At 32.2% G+C, this 17,081-nt stretch overlaps 1 protein-coding gene and 1 long non-coding RNA gene across 2 annotated transcripts; both read right to left on the reverse strand.

Moving 5' to 3' along the window:
- Window positions 1–9,420: 9,420 nt before the first annotated feature.
- Window positions 9,421–11,903, reverse strand: LOC112754900 (uncharacterized). Its single transcript, XR_011874491.1, has 3 exons — window positions 11,218–11,903; window positions 11,000–11,104; window positions 9,421–9,984 (listed from the first exon to the last, which is right to left on the reverse strand). It is a non-coding gene; the product is annotated as an uncharacterized lncRNA (long non-coding RNA).
- Window positions 11,904–12,234: 331 nt separating this feature from the next.
- Window positions 12,235–15,975, reverse strand: LOC112754899 (glucan endo-1,3-beta-glucosidase 8). Its single transcript, XM_025802698.3, has 2 exons — window positions 14,956–15,975; window positions 12,235–13,636 (listed from the first exon to the last, which is right to left on the reverse strand). Exons 1-2 carry the CDS (start codon window positions 15,291–15,293, stop codon window positions 12,529–12,531), a joined length of 1,446 nt encoding a protein of 481 aa, XP_025658483.1. The 5' UTR covers window positions 15,294–15,975; the 3' UTR covers window positions 12,235–12,528.
- Window positions 15,976–17,081: the final 1,106 nt, after the last annotated feature.

Here is a 17,081-nt window from a genome sequence, read left to right on the forward strand (position 1 = left end):
ACACAGACTGGATTGAAAATTTACTGGATAAAATACTAATGAATTAAAATAATAATAATAATTTAAGTCATAATTAATATTTTATAATATAAATAAATAATATTTTATGTCATAATTTAGAAAACACTCTATTTAAAAGATTCTACGAAGAATATTAAATGATTAGTAGAATTTATTATTTTTAATTAATAGTTAATTATTAATATTTAAAAATATAAACTAAAAATATATTATTAAATTATTATATTAAAATAATTGAATTGATAACTAAAAATACTGATAAAAAATAAGAGATTGTGTGAGGTTTTAAATTTTTTTAAAATTTTATTATTAGATAATAATTTGTCAAAAAATTATTCCTAAGATTCTCATGGCTCCTAGTTTCAAATCTAAGGCGACATTGTTTTGACACATCAATACATAATGTACCGGACACTGCTGGCGCAGGGGACTAACAGCAATCGTAGATAGCACATCAACTTCCATCGCTGGAGATTCGCGCCATTATCTTACAATTGATATTTAAAAATACAAATTAATCAATACTATTAATCTAGTATTATCCACTCACATTGAAATGATTGATGATACTATTATTAACGTTAAGTCCGTATCACTGATTTAAATTTAAATTTGAAACACAAGACCTAGTCAAAAAATGGAATCACTGATTATGAGGTTACAGTTTACAAAAGTTGCAATCTGCTGTACTGACTAATAACTTTGACCCCTAACACAGTGTACGCGGAATATTTGCAATATGAAGGAGCATAATGACCCTTGTGCTAAAGGTGTAAAGAATCTGAATTATTGTAAAGATGCTTAAATTGGGTCTAATTATTTGTAACAAAAGTTGAAGAAAGAAAAAGGCTACAGAATTTATCATCACTTTATGTGGAATAACAGGTAGGAAGGTGTAATTTACTGTTGGTTGATATACTATATTTTTTCTTTTTTGTTTACCAAGTTTTGCTTTTCAATTTTGATATTGGATTTATAGTAGTATTTTTTAATAATGTAAAATTTGGTATTTTTTTTTTATATGAAGATCACAAATTTAACTTTTTAATTTGTAAAGTTTAATTTTTTTTAATTTTTAAAACACAAAATTTACCATTCGATTTGTAAAGTAACACAAAACTTACTTTTTGATTTGTGAATTTTAATTTTTTTAAATACAAAACTGACCTTCTAATTTATAAATTTACACAAATCTAATCTTTTAATTTGTGTTTTAGTATTAATTTTTTTAAATATATAAATCAAACCCTCTAATTTGTGATTATCTTCGTAGTAAATTAAAACAACCATTTTTCCATAATCAGAAATAACCATATAGAAAAAACAGCCACCAAGTTTGGCTATAAAAGTTCTAAGAATATATTATATTTTTCCTTTTTTGTTTGAAAGGAGCATGGGTATGTGTAGAAATTGAATGGCCATGGCAACCCAGCCAGGACATTAATAATGTTCGCAAAATGCTGTGTTGGTGGGTGATACATAATTGAGACTAGAAAGCAACATATGCTAATAATTAATACGAACTTCAATTTTCTTTGCCTGCCTCTGATCCGAAATAACGGTCCCACTATAAAAATAAGGAGGGTCACATACTCACATGAACAACGTATATAGAGAGAGGAACACATGGCTATACGTGCTTTCATTCTTCTGTTCGGAATTCTGATCATCAATACAACATGGATATGGATTCATTGGGTGTGGAAGGGGTTACCTTCAAGTCAAATATAACGGCAAATCACCTATGGATGAATCTATAAATTAGTGATGATAAGTATTTTCACTTTATAATAGATTAGAATTATATATATATATATACACTAAAATAAAATAAATTATTTATATATAAATAAATATGTAATTTAACTCATTTTTATGTGTATTTTATATGGATGACTAATTTTAATAATTAATTTTAGTATATACATAGAATAAATGATGTATATGTTTGTTTGGATGTCATTAAATTGATAATTTTTTTTAATAAAAATATATATTTTTTTATTTTTAATGTGTTTAACAAATTTCTAATAGTAAAAGCAAAAGTATTAAAAATATAAAAAAAAAATTTTTTTTGAGAAGTTACAATTTACATCTTTTTTTTAAAAAAAAATTAAAAAAAAGATATTTTTCACATAATAAATGAACAAAAAAGTGCCTTTATCTTATTTTACTCAAACATAATTGATAAATAAAAAGATCTTTTTATATAAAATATCCAAAAATAAAATCACTTTTACTTCGTAAAAGATCTTTTAAAAAATATCATTTAAAAAAAATCTTTTTCAAAAATCACATCCAAACAAATCCTATATATTAAGTATCTAAGAAAAAAAAACTATATTTATTGTATGATGGTTATGGTTATAGCAATTATAGTAAGTTAGTAACTATATAACTTTAGTAATACTTAAAAAATATTACTAAAATTAAAGCAATATTTTTTTTAATTTGAAAATACAAATATAAATAGTGTAAGAATTGGAAACTAATAACCGTTTAAAATAAAATAAAATAAAATAATAATTTAATTATTTGAAATAGGTTCAAAAATTTAGAAGTATTAATTAAAAAATTAAAAGGTGAGGTTTGATTTTAATGAATTTTTTTGAGTGAAAATGTAATTTTTTGCAAAAAATTACGTAAAAACGCGTACCAGTAAAATAGTCAGCAGTATAGGTTTAAGTCTTTTCGGTACTATGAGAGAGAAAATAAAGTTATAGAAAAACTTAAGAAAATATTTAAAGTTGAAAATCAGGTGCTAATTCTAAAAGTTTTAGTCCAAAGTTGTGTCAAACGGATCAAAAATGCTAACCGATTGGACCGGACCCAAGTTAGGCTCAAACCCAACATATAAATATATTAAAATGAAGCCAATTCAGCCTCATTCATCACATAAACATGACTAAGGGCTTGTTTGGGTGAGCTTCTAGAAAAAGATTTTTTTTGAGTTATCTTTTTTTAAAAGATCTTATGAAAAAGTAGAAGTAATTTTATGTTTGGGTATCTCATGCAAAAAGATCTTTTTATTTATCAATTATGTTTGGATATAATAATATAAAAGTACTTTTTTTGTTTATTTATTACATGAAAAATTTTTTTTTTAAGAAAAAAAGATCTTTTAAAAAAAGATGTAAATTACAGCTTCTCAAAAAAGATTTTTTTTCTAGTGTTTTTACTTTTACTACTAGAAATTTGTCAAAAACACTAAAAAATAAAAAAAATATATCTTTTTTCATTGAAAATAGATCTTTTTTTATCAAAATAATGGCACCCAAACAAGCACTAAATTCCCAAAGTAATCCCTTAGATTGACGTCGTACACCAAAATCGTGAGATTCCAATTGTACTAATTACGTCCTTGAGATTGGAAAAATTGCACCATATTAGTCCCTGACCCGTTTTCCGTTAACGATGCACTGACGTGGCTTGATGACATGGATCTATGGTGACAGATGTTACCTCATGGTTTAGTCACGTGTAACGGTATGATGACATGTCGGTCAGCAACACGTGGCATGCTGACGTGGATGGTTATGCCACGTGTCACAATGCTATTTTGCTATGTGTCGGATTATGTTATTTGTCCATATGTCATCCACTATGTCGTCATTATATATGCACCAAATTGGTCCCTTACTTTGTATCAAATGACTCATTTAAGTCTCTAAAATTAAATGTCGTGTACCAAATTAGTCCCTTCATCAATTTCTTGTCATTTTTTTTTGTAAATATAAAATTCTCAATATTTTTTTATACACTACTTTTAATTATATTTTTTATTATACAATTTTTTATAATAAATTTTTAATTAATAATTTTAATTTATATCATTAGAGCACATGTTAGCTAAATCCAAAATTTTATTATTGTCTTTTGTGTTTATTTGTATCTATTTTAATATTGTTTAAACCATGGTTATGATAAGTGCTTATATTAATTAATAGTGTAATATATGAAAAGGCTGCCTAGTTAAGTTATAGATAAAATAAATTATTATAATCGGCAATATAAATCTATCTTATTAATTTAATGAGAAGTCAATTATACGGAGAATCAAACATTCTTAAAACGGATGGGAATAATGAATTTATATTAGTTAACAAATGCCTTATCAAGTATTCTTAAAATATTTATTAAGGTGTTAATATTAAAAAATTTTTATTAAGAAATATTATTATACTCTTAACTTACACTCTTTGCTAAATCAATATCAATATCTCATATAATTTTTTTAATAAAATATTATAGAAAAAAATTGTATAATTAAAACTACCATTTTTAAAATATTTTTATAAAAGCACTTGTATTTAAATAACTTATGAAAAATAAAATTAAAATTAATATATTTAAAGATATTAAAAATTTTGAATTTATAAAAAAAAAGATAACAAATTGATTAAGGGACTAATTTGGTGCACGATATTTTATTTCAGGGACTAAAATGAGTCATTTGATGCAAAGTAAGGGATCAATTTGGTGCATATGTAATGATGATATAATGGATAACACGTGGACAAATAACATTGTGACACATGGCATAATTCGACATGTGACAAAATAACATTATGACACGTGGCATAACCATCCACGTTAGCATGCCACGTGTTATTGACCGACACATCATCATACTGTTACATGTGGCCAAATCATTAGGTGACACGTGTCAGCAAAGGTCCACGTCATCAAGCCACGTCAGTGCGTCGTTAACGAAAAATGGGTCAGGGACTAATATGGTGTAATTATTTCAATCTTAGGGACGTAATTGGTGCAATTGGAATCTTGGGACGATTTTGGTGCATGGCATCAATCTCAGGGACCAGTTTGAGGATTTAGTCCATAAACACAAACAACATAACCACTGAAAATCAAAGAGAAGAGAAGAAGGTTACTATTCACTTTTATTTTCTCAAGCTCATAACTTGAGTTACGGTGTTCCGATTTGTGTACCGTTTGTGGTTACGGGTAGCTCTCACCGAGTCCGTCATTTCTAACAAAACAAAGTTGGTAAAAACTCGAATTCCATACTCCTTTCCTCTGCCCTAACAGTTTTGAAAAATTAGGTATAATTATTGAATAGATTGTATGATTTTAGTTGTTTAGGTGCCATCTAATAGTAGAAAATTATTGGGTTTTTGTCCCAATCCACAGTGGGTGAGGTAAGTCACTTCAAAAATTCTTGTAGTTTGATGTTTTGGTAAGCTCTAGTGTTAATTTGGTGTATTGTATGATATTAGAGTAATTACATGTTGATTTGGAGTTGACTTGGTGAATTTAGAGCATTTGGATTTGAAATGTGGTGGCTGAAGCTTTGTGGAAGCTTGTTTGGAAGTTAATTTTGGTATTTTGTGCATGTTGAAAATCGATTAAGGTATGATTTTAGTTTCCTTTAGTTAATATGTAATGTTTTGTGAAGCTCAGGCTAGTAGACCTTAGGATATGATTGAATTGATGTTGTTGATGATTGATGATGGATATTGATGTTGTGATATTGATTGTGAATATTGATTATTTTTAATATTGAAAAGGGTTTGTGATGATTATTGTTGTTGATGAGTATTGATGATGAGAAAATTTGAAAATAATGATTGAGATGGAAATCTATGAGTTTTGGTGTGATTTAGGTTGAATGTGGAGTTTTTTTGTGAAGCTCAGGCTAGTAGACCTTAGAATATGATTGAATTGATGTTGTTGATGATTGATGATGGATATTGATGTTGTGATATTGATTGTGAATATTGATTATTTTTAATATTGAAAAGGGTTTGTCATGATTATTGTTGTTGATGAGTATTGATGATGAGAAAATTTGCAAATAATGATTGAGAGGGAAATCTATGAGTTTTGGTGTGATTTAGGTTGAATGTGGAGTTTATGAATGAATTGTTATAGTAAGAAGTATATGATGTAGGATTTGGAATGCTTAAAAGATGATTGAGGATTACTTATGTGTTGTCTTGGGTATGGTTAATTTGTCTGTGAATTGAGTGTTTTGAAAACTAGAGGTTTTACAATTTTTGGTAAAACTTTGTTTTTAATGAACTTGATGAGCCATAACTTGGCCTCTAGATCTCCAATTTTGATGAAACTTGATTTAAAATGAATATGAGAGGTTTAAGACATTCGAAGAATAGATAAAAAATATTTTAAAACGAGAAAGTTATGCACATTTGAAGTTCGGTGTCAAAAATTGAATTTTGCAGCAAAACAACTTTTTGTGAAAATTCGGTGTCATGCGTACGTGACCCTAGCATGCGTACACAAGTTTGCCTTTTTTACACTCCCGCGTACGCGGAAACCCTTTCCTGTTTTGAACATTCGCGTACGCGAGAAGGGGCATGCGTACGCGAGATTCTTGTATGAAATTAAAGACGGACTTAGGCTTGGGAAGTTCCATGGATGGAATGACTTGAGTGGATTGGCGGAGTGTTGAGATGATAATATATTGAGAACTGATGCTGGTTTTGATGAATTTGGAACTTGAAAATAAATGATTGTGGTTGATGAGATAAGTATTAATGGACTTGTGCTATATGAGCAGCGATTACTGAGATCTATTATATACTATTTATATACTGATATTGATGAGTCGCTATGCGCCTAGCAAGGAAGGTGGTTAATCCCGCTTGTCGAGGTTGCGACACCGGCATAAGGACGGTGGTTAATCCCACTTACATTGAAATGTGAGGTCTGAGGGTGAGTATTCCGTTGCATCCTTTCGAGTCGCAAGAGTGGATCAGACACTATATCTTGGATAGTAGGCTAAACACTATATCCCTGGGGTACCAATTATTCGTGACTGAAAGGTGACATCCCAAGGGGATGTGTCGGGTTAGCAGTTGAACTGACAAGTAATATCATAACTAATAGGACATGCATTCATCATGTGCATCTTCTATGTGTTTGTTTGCTTTGCTTACTTGCATCTTTTGCCTAAATGTATAACATGCTTACTTACTTTCTGAATTACTTACTGTAAATGTATATTACCTATGTTTTACTTGCTTGCATTTAATTGTGTTTTCTGCTGGGATTGAGGAGGTTCAGTAGGTGGTTGCGATAGGATCGCATGGAGGATAAGATGGCGAAGGCTATAGGACAATGATGTTTCTATTAGTTTAGAATTCCCTTAAGTTAGATTACCCTGTTATTGGTTTAAGTTATTTGTTTCATTAAGCTTGAATATTTTTATATCGGTGTGAATTTCTAGGATTGCCTTTGGCGTTTCCAGAACCTTAATTATATCTGATCTATTGGGCACTTTTACTGATGCGGATTTTTGAATACCCACAAACTAACCGGCAAGTGCACCAGGTCGTATCAAGTAATACCTTAGGTGAGTGAGGATTGATCCCACGAGGATTGATGGACTGAGCAACAATGGTCGAATGATTCACTTAGTCAGGCAAGCGAAAGGTTGTGTTTTGGGGTTCAAAAGTATTAAATAGTAAATTAGAGAGTAGAAAACGCAAGTAATGAGAATGGTGTGAAATATATGAGAAAATAGTTAAGGTATCGAAGATGTTTACTTTTCCGGATTGAGTTTTCTTACCAACTATTTTAATCATGCAAGATTCGTTTCATCGCAAACTGTAATTGACTAAACCCTAATGTCTTAGTGATTTAGTCTCCTCTAACCCAAATTAATCGCCAATGTCTTGGTCACTTAATTGTAGATTAGAGGGTTAAGTTCAAATCTAGTTTATGGCCACAGAAACCCTAATTACCCAAAGCTAAATGAATTATATGTCACGTATCCAGATTAGCTCAAGTAATTAGCAATTTAGGAGGAATTTGCTTTCAAGCTGTTGTTCAAGTGAGATAGCTCTGTCGAGAATCACAAGAACACATGTAGAATAAGGATTATACTGTTGTTCTACGCAAATTCATAAGACGAAGAACAAAAGCAACTGAATCAATACATTAATTAAAATAGAAAAGCAATAGTCTTAATTCTTAGAAATAAACAGAGCTCCTAACTTTAACAAAAGATGTTTAGTGGCTCATGACTTACAGAGAAAACTGGAGTTCAGAAAAGTGAAACGTGCGAAAGTGAAAATATCCCCCAAAGGGTGAATCTTTTATATTTAACCTAATTTGATTTGAAATTAAAATAAAATAAAAAAAATTCTAAACCTAAAAGATTTTATTTGTAAATAAAAATCACAAAAATAAAAGATAACATAATAACTAAGAGCTAAATCCACTAGAGATGCTTATTGAGTGGGGATTCGGTTCAGATTGCCTGACGCTAAACGCCAGCTGGGCGTTTAGCGCCCAGAATGGGCAGAATCTCCCTCTTGCTCGCTGATAAATGAATGGTTGTGATGCATAGACTCTTAGGAATGCGTGCACGGAGGGACTGTCCAGGGTTAGCTATTGGCTATGTCGGATTCAGCTATTTAACCGACAGATGAGACTTATAAGCCATAGGACAGGCATACATCATATGCATTTGTATGTTTTGTTTGAGTGTTCATTACTTTGGTTTACCTAATTGATTAACCATGCTTATCTACTATTTGTCCTACTTGTTTTAATTGCATCCTATCTGTATTTTCTTTGCCTGTCTTGTATGTCTTTACAACTGAGGCTGAGAGTTAGATTAGAACTAAAATCCACAAATAAATTTCCGAATTTCTAATTTAGTATACTTCTTTAAATTTAAATGAGTGTCAAAGTTCTAACAATGCCTTTGACTTTCCTAGGACCTTATATATTATGCCTTTGACTTTCCTAGGACCTTATATATTATCTATGTTGGCGCATTTATCATGCTGAGAACCTCCGGTTCTCATTTCATAAATATGTTGTTGTTTTTCAGATGCAGGTCGAGAGGCACCTCGTTGAACATCTGAAGACTTCCTATGCAAGCGAAGTTTTATTTTGGGATACTGTATTTGGTACTTATGTATATATATATAAATAGATTCTCCATTTTATATATTATATTTGTCCCTCCTAGTGGCTATTTTGGAGAAACAGGTGTTTTGTTTTATGTCTTTGGGATATTTTGGGTTGTATATATATGTATTTATACTCCGGCCGACCTTAACTTCGCAGGTCGAGTCTGGAACTTGATATTTTGTATCTTTTGATACTCTACTCTTGTTTATATAGGTTATCTTTCCTTTATTGCCGGTTTATCCTTCCTGTGTTATCTGCCTTACGTGTGTGATGCGCTTTTCTTTTTACGATTTTTATTTAAGTTCTTCTTCAAGGCTCCTAGTTACAAATTCTTTCAACCATATATATATATATATGTATTATTTTTAGAGATCGTAATACCTCGCCACTTCTGCTTTACGACTTAAGCATAAGGCTTTGCGTGATAGGGTGTTACATATCAACTCAGCCTCTGGCCCAAACTTTATCAACCACGGCCTCTAGCCCAAAACATAATCAAATCTCGGCCTCTAGCCCAATATATAATCAAACCACAATCACTGACCCAATATATAATCAATCCACAGCCTCCGGCCCAAACTTTCTCAACCAACAGTCAGTCTTAGAACATAATCAATCACAAGCACAAACAATGCAAGGAAAACAATTAGAAAGCAATTACGACAGGTATCACAATTAACAGTTAGACAGAATTCATCAAATAGGCAAACCGAAGCACTTAAGCACACCACAAACAATAGCAAACAAATGCAGTATGATCCTACTGGCCATGAGCTCACGCGTCGGTTATGTTGTCAGACCCGACTCGGGTAAGTGGGATTCACCAACCGTCGTTATCCATAGGCTCCACAAGCGAGATTCACCAACCGTCCTTACTCGGAACATTAGTCCACGAGTAAGCAGGATTAACCAACCGTCATTACCGGATAACTCAAACATGCGGGATTAACCACTATCCTTGTCTGAAAAAAATTCCGTCAATGCGAAAGCGGGATTAACCACCATCCTTGCCATTGCAGTAAATCTCGGGCAAGCGGGATTAACCACCGTCCTTACCTAGAAAATCACGAACAAGTGAGATTAACCACCGTCCTTACCACGAGTAAACATCAGTTCATAGTAAAGTCTTTAAACTCACTTTCATCACGATTCAAAATCATACTTGATCCTTTTACTTTCAAAAGCAATATACATTTAATTCACATCACACCAAGAATCACCTTTTCCTTTAAAACCAATATCACTTTTTATAGCATTTTCCAAAATCTCCAAAGCAACTTCACTTAAGAACCAATGTTTCTTTCATAAAACCCAATTCTCACTCAACCAAAATTTTTTCAAACTAACTTCAAAACCTGTTTAAGTTTAAAACTCCTTCAAAAGACTCAAAAATCATCCTGTTTGCAAATCCAAAAACATAATCGTTTGTTCTTTGATAATCACTTCGAAGTTTGCTAAAACACCCCAAATCATACTCTTTTCTTTAGTTAAATCAAAATCAAATAAAATAATTCTTCAATCAAATTAATCAAAATAAAACTTCCAAATTCTCATAAAAAAATTTGGCAACATTTCTTCTAAAACTTAGACTTTACCACCCTCCAAAAATTCCAACCGAACCAAACCAGACATCTCTCAATCATTCAAATTATTTCCAATATCAATCCATTTCAATAAACTATTATCACAACAACATCAACTCAACTCAAGAAAATTGACAAAATATAGAATTAACCGAATCAAGAAATTCAAGTAGCCAATCCCATTAATCACAATAATTCAGCCGCAATTATCAAAATACGTTCAAACACTCGATAATTATTCTATTATAATCCAAAAACCAATTTTAAGAAACCAGTCCAACAACGAACAACTCAACAAACTAAATCAACAAATAAGAATAACTAGTCTTCTCAATATTCAATAAATCAACCAAATAATTATTCATATCCATCCAAAACAATTCAATTCAATCCATAAGACTCACGTAATCATAAAAATATATTTTTCATATTAATATAGAGTTATAACAATTCTTGAAAATAAAATGAGTTTAAGAAAATACCCCTACCTCGATCGCGACTTAACTACGGGACAAAACTCTCTTTATCCTGGCCCGCAACAGTGGCAGCCACAACCATAACTCCATTCCACTTTCGCAGCAACATCGACAACTCTAAACGCGATATGCAATAACCGGAACTCGACCTCAATGCATCAATGTCGCAAAGACCACAGTAACTTATATCAGAATAATAACGGTAAAGGTTTCGGGACAAGAAAACTCACTGTACCATAAGGAATTCAAAGGATGAAGCAACGGCAACTCCGGTGACGATACAGCAGCACAGGGCAAGCTAGCAGAGGCTCCAACAGCTGGTTTACAGCGACGTCAGCGCTGCTCCTCCCCACGGCGGACCCAAACAGCGACAGTGGCAGCTTCTGACCACAACGACGACGACGATGACCTGGCGCGGAGGTTGAGCACGATGACAGCGGCAGAAGCGGGACACAGCTCCTCCTCTCCTCATCGTGTTCTCTTCCCTTTGAAACCCATGCCCATGGCCGCGACGGTGACGGTTCCCTCGACGCCGACTAGATGCGAAAGAGTTAGCATTAGCAAAGCGGTTCGGCGGTGATGGAGGCACGGCGGCGACGCAGCAGAGGCTCCCCCTCCCCTGGCTCTCGTGCAGTTCTTCCTTCCTCCCTGATAGCGTCAACGGCGTCCCTCTCTCTCGACAATAACGGTGGCGGCTCAGTGACGGATCGGCGGGCATGAATGGCGGCGCAGGTAGCACGCAACAGCGGCGGTGGCAAGATGAATTGGACGGCGGTAGGGCACAGCTCCTTCTCTTCCTTCTCAGCTCTCTCCTCTCCATGGGTGTGTGTGCATTTAGGAAGAAAGGGGAGGGGGTGTGGCAGCTGAAGAGAATGAAAATGTTAGGGTTAGGGTTTTGGGGAGTGTTTAGTAAATTAGAATTTTTTTTTTTTTGGGGACAAATAATAATATAATTAGAATATAGAATAGTAATTGAAAATCAATTTTAATTTATTAAAATTATTTTTTAAAAAAATATTATTTATTCATGAATTTACAAATTATTTTCAAATGAATTTTCAAATTCAAGAATTAGAGATAATTAAATTAATTTTTTTTATTCATAAAATAAAATTAAAAATCTAAATATTTAAATTAAAATATATATAAAATTTTTATTATTTTTAAATTACTAAAATTTTAAATTATAAATAAAAAAATACTCATTTAATACCAATTCACAGTATATATAATATAATATGATGTGATTGGTCACCCAAAAAATAAATGATGTATATCAATGAGCATGGCCATTGTTCATACAAGGAACAAGTATACAATCAAAGCTTTATATTGTAAATCAATCTATAGAATTCTTTAGTTTCCTCTGCACTATCCCTAAGAAATGATGAAGCCCAAAATAAATAACAATAACACACTCGAATGCATCTTCTCATGTGAAAAATATCACAATCATTTGGTTATGTTATGTATGATATCTCTCTCACCATCAATTTTTTTCCTCACATGTTGAATCACACCCTAATGTATGTACAACAAAACTACATAAACAGAACCACCGGTAAAGCAACCAATAAAGAAGCCAAGAGAGAGGGAACCATCAAAGAGGGTGGTGATGAAGACTTTATCTGAATGGGAAAATTGCAGGTGTCGGTTGAAATGTTTGTCAACGAAAGCTTCGCCAAACCTCCAAAATTGCAGGCTTGAAGGTTCTGATTTTGCATCTGAAAATACATGTTAAATGCATATGAAGCATTCCCATTAGCATCCAAATTGTTGCATGAAGATCCATAGCCAAGTGCAGTGCAATCCCCATTGGTGCAGGCATAAGTGATACTTTCCCCGAGCTTGCTGAGATCTTTAGCATTAGGATTAAACATGCACCATTCTTGTTCGAGGTACTGTACATTTTTCGCACCAACGAGCATCTTGTTCTGATTCTGGCCGGAAAGGTCCATCGGGAACTTAGGCTGCCCATCATACCCGAAAATCCCCCAGTGACGCTCGAAGTTCCCTGGCTGAATGCTCTTTCCATTCTCATCAAGGAGCCCGAACAGATAGACTTCGATGTATCCAGGGCGGCGGGGTGTCCCTTTGTTGGCTGCAAGCCTTGGCAGGAGTCCATTGTAGAACCTCAAAGCATTACGCGTGTTGGCGTTCTTGTCGCCGTCAGTAGGCCATCCAACTTCTCCAACAATTATGGGCAGGTCTCCGTACCCTGCTTTGCTGAGAGCGGCAACAAGGGTATCAAAATTCGCATCGAAGACATTGGTGTACGGTGTCCCGTTATCGTTTATGGGGTTGGTGACACCATCAAAGAAGGCATAATCAAAAGGGAAATCGTCATGCCCATAGAGACTCAAGAAAGGGTAAATGTTCACTGTAAATGGTGCACCATTCTTGCTGAGGAAAGCTACTATCTGGGTCATTAGGTCATTGATATCAGCCCGGAATGTTCCAGAAGACGGAACAGGATTGTTTGCCGGAGACTCATAAACATCAGCATTTAAGGGCACTGTAGCCTTAATCTTATCACCAACACCAGCTTCATTAAGTGCATTTTGAATGTTTTGTAGTGCAGGGAATGTGACATTCAAGAATGAATTATTGTATGATTTCAAAAATGGCTCGTTCCCAACAGCTACATACCTGCAAAAGAATAGATTGATTCAATGTTAGGCCCAAAAAATTTCCTCAATTGCAGCAATATTATCATTTAACACAAAACAGAAAATACACAATTAAATGAAGTTACCATGACCTTTAATATATTAATGGTATATATTTAATTATTGAGAGAATTTAGGATTTCCAAGCAATAAGGATTAAGACATAGTGCTTAATAGACTCACCATGAAACTCAAGCGCAAAAATATTACCACTGTGGTTTATCGATTGATTCTCTACAAGGCCAGATAAAACTTCTAACTCCTTTTGAAATATATTCAACTCCAATTCTTTTATCAACTGACATGGAAGGTAAAAATCTTTAAACCCAGAGAAGGTAGAACCAACAACCATGGCCCAACAAGTTCTAATAGTCCTATTTGTTATAACTCAAATCTTTCTTGTCTTGATGTACTTTGTCTTAATCACTTTCTTGATATACTTCCCCTCACACACATTAATACATAGATAAACACATACCTTTACATTTATACATAACATACATACACACACACACACACACACACACACACACACACACACACACACACATATATATATATATATAATATTGTCCTATACTATTGGAAACTTCAACTGCAAGCATATGAAAGTGCGTGGTAAGGGCCACTGCTATCGATTTGCTTCCCTTAAATATTGTAAGCTGCAAGCAAAGTGATTCATTTCTTATCATAACAAATGCCCTGTTATTCTTTTTCTTTTTTTTCCCCTTCCTTTTCGGTGTATAGCAAATTAGCAATTAGCAAATATCCTTCTCCTCAGCCACATAAAAAGGCACTGGAGGAGGCAGCAGCACTTCCAAAAAAAAAGAATCAAATCTGCGGGTATTTCCAAGTAATTACATATGAGGCTCGTGGAGAAAAGAGACAACTTTGGCTTCACTTTTGAAAGATTCCTGACCCACTTTTCGTTGCCCCTAAACTCATCAACCAATTAAAATTCATTCTTAAATAGTTATTACTATTATTATTAATTTATTATGATGCACAACGGGATTAGTGCCCCCTTCATAGTTCAAACTTCAAAGGTCACCTCATGTTAATGATAAATTGAACACAAGGAGCGAAGAACCCCCTAAAAATTTTTCCAATTTATTTTTTTACCCCAAAAAAAAACAAAATCATAAGCTGGATTAACAAGGAACCTAGGCAGCTATGATGCTAAATCTAAACCATATCTGCATCCAAATAAGTTCTAAAATTCACACTAAAAAACAAATAGTATTAAACAATAGAAACCAGAAAGAGAAAGAAGGACTGAAGGAGAGCAAAAGAACTCACTTGATGTTAACACCGCCATTGAAGTTGTACTTTGTAACACTCTTCTTAACCCACTGTTTGGCTTTATCATTGTCATTCATATCAGCAAGCTGGATGTTAGGTATGGCAACCATGACCTCGATTCCAGTGCCAGCAAGAGCACTCATTGTTGATTCTTCTGCATCGAACAGCTTCACCTTCTGAATCCCATTGTCCTTCAGCATCTGCACCACCGTGTCCGGTGGCAACTTGTGCGTTGCTTGCGTTCCCCAATTCACACCCAGCCCTTCCACAACGGCATGGCAGCACCACAGAAACGATAACAGAGCCACTAAGATCAAAGGCCCCAACTTTCCCATCCAAGAAAATAATAGCACGCAAGGTGCTTGATTAAATGTCACAGAGGGGAAGAGAAGAAACGGCGTATTATATATATAGATATAAATAGTGAGATTGAGGTGGCTTGAAAAAAAAAAAATAGAAACTGGTTATGTATGTATGTTGCAACTTAAAAAACCAAAAACCCCACTTTAAGAGAGAAACCGTTCAAGAAAGTGAGGGGCTCTAACGAAGAAACAGCGAAATTAGCGAGAATATAGTAATATAGCCCCACTTTCACAACCTCCACAATATGAATTGAATGAGATCGTTATAATAATAATAATAATAATAATAATAATAATAAAATCAAATCTATGTATAAGAATATAAAGGATCACAATTCTGAAATCAAATCAGTGGAAAACAAAATAAGATTTGATTTTCTTTTCTTTTTTTTTTTAGTTTCTTGGCCTCTTATTGGCTTATTGAGAGACCAAAGAGAATGTGTTGTGTCTTAAAACTAGATAGATGAACAAAGAGACGTGGTTTTTTGGGCTGTGAGAAGAGTGGTTATGGAAGGAGAAGAAATAAAAATGTGGGGAAATTGAAATTCTGAGGAGCTTGTGTGAAAGGGAAAGTGTTGGAGATAAAGGCAAAGAGAAAGACAAATGCCTCCCTTTTTTTTTATTATTTTGTCTTTAGTTTTTGGGAAGGAAATCTGATTCGATTCTAACCGCGGTTTAAACTTTAACGGCTATCTGCAACTATGGAAGATTGTGATTTGTGAAAGTTGTACCCGATAAAGAAAATTGAAGCCATTATTAATTTATTATCAAGTACCGCGTAAAAGAATGATACATTCCCCTACGGATCCAAAAAATTTTGTAAGTAAGAGCAAAACATACATAATATAATAATAATTTTTATAATTATATTTTATTATTATAAAATATAATTAATTTTTAAATTATTTAATCAATAAATTAAAATATTAAAATAATAATTTAAATAATGATAATATATAAATTAAAATTTTATTTTTTTAGGTTTTATATTTTAAAAAAATTAAATAATCTTTTCATTATCAATATAATTAAATATTTATTTTTTTATATATGTCATTAAATAATTATTTAAAAGTTTATCTCTCAAACGATTATAAAATCGATTCTTTATAATATTTATATTTAAAAAAGTTTTTTAATTGATGTTGTCCTTAAAAAACTAAAGCTAACTTTAAAAAAAACACTAATGAATAAATAGTATTATTTTGATTTTTTATTTTATTATTATTATTATTTATTTAACTATTTTTTGTTTAATAGTTAATATAAGATTAATAATTTTATTATTCATTTTTAATTTAATACTAAAATTAGTTTAATAAGATAATCTATTTAATTTAAAATTAATTTAACAGAATAATTTTATATATTTGTAATCAAATCTAATAAAATATTAGGCTGCATTTTATTGACTACCAAATATTTTTATTATTTTAAAATTAAAATGCTAACCTAGCGGTAATTTATAGAAGAGAGAATAATGTTTATTTTAAACGAGTACACAATTAAAATAGTATAAAAAAATTTACATTGCTAACAAAAAAATAACTTTAAAAGGTGTTAACAACAAATAAGTCGCGAAAAATTAAATATACATTAAATATATATTCTAAAAAAAATTTTAGATGTCATATTTTAATGTAATTTTTTGCAAGTAATATTAAAAAATAAAATCTTTTCATTCTCAAAAATTTATAATTTTATGTTAAGTAAATTTTTTCAAATTTTTTAATTGTAAATGACTAAATTTTTTTGAAAAAT

This window comes from Arachis hypogaea, chromosome 16 (assembly GCF_003086295.3).
Source record: "Arachis hypogaea cultivar Tifrunner chromosome 16, arahy.Tifrunner.gnm2.J5K5, whole genome shotgun sequence".
Taxonomy (NCBI): domain Eukaryota; kingdom Viridiplantae; phylum Streptophyta; class Magnoliopsida; order Fabales; family Fabaceae; genus Arachis; species Arachis hypogaea.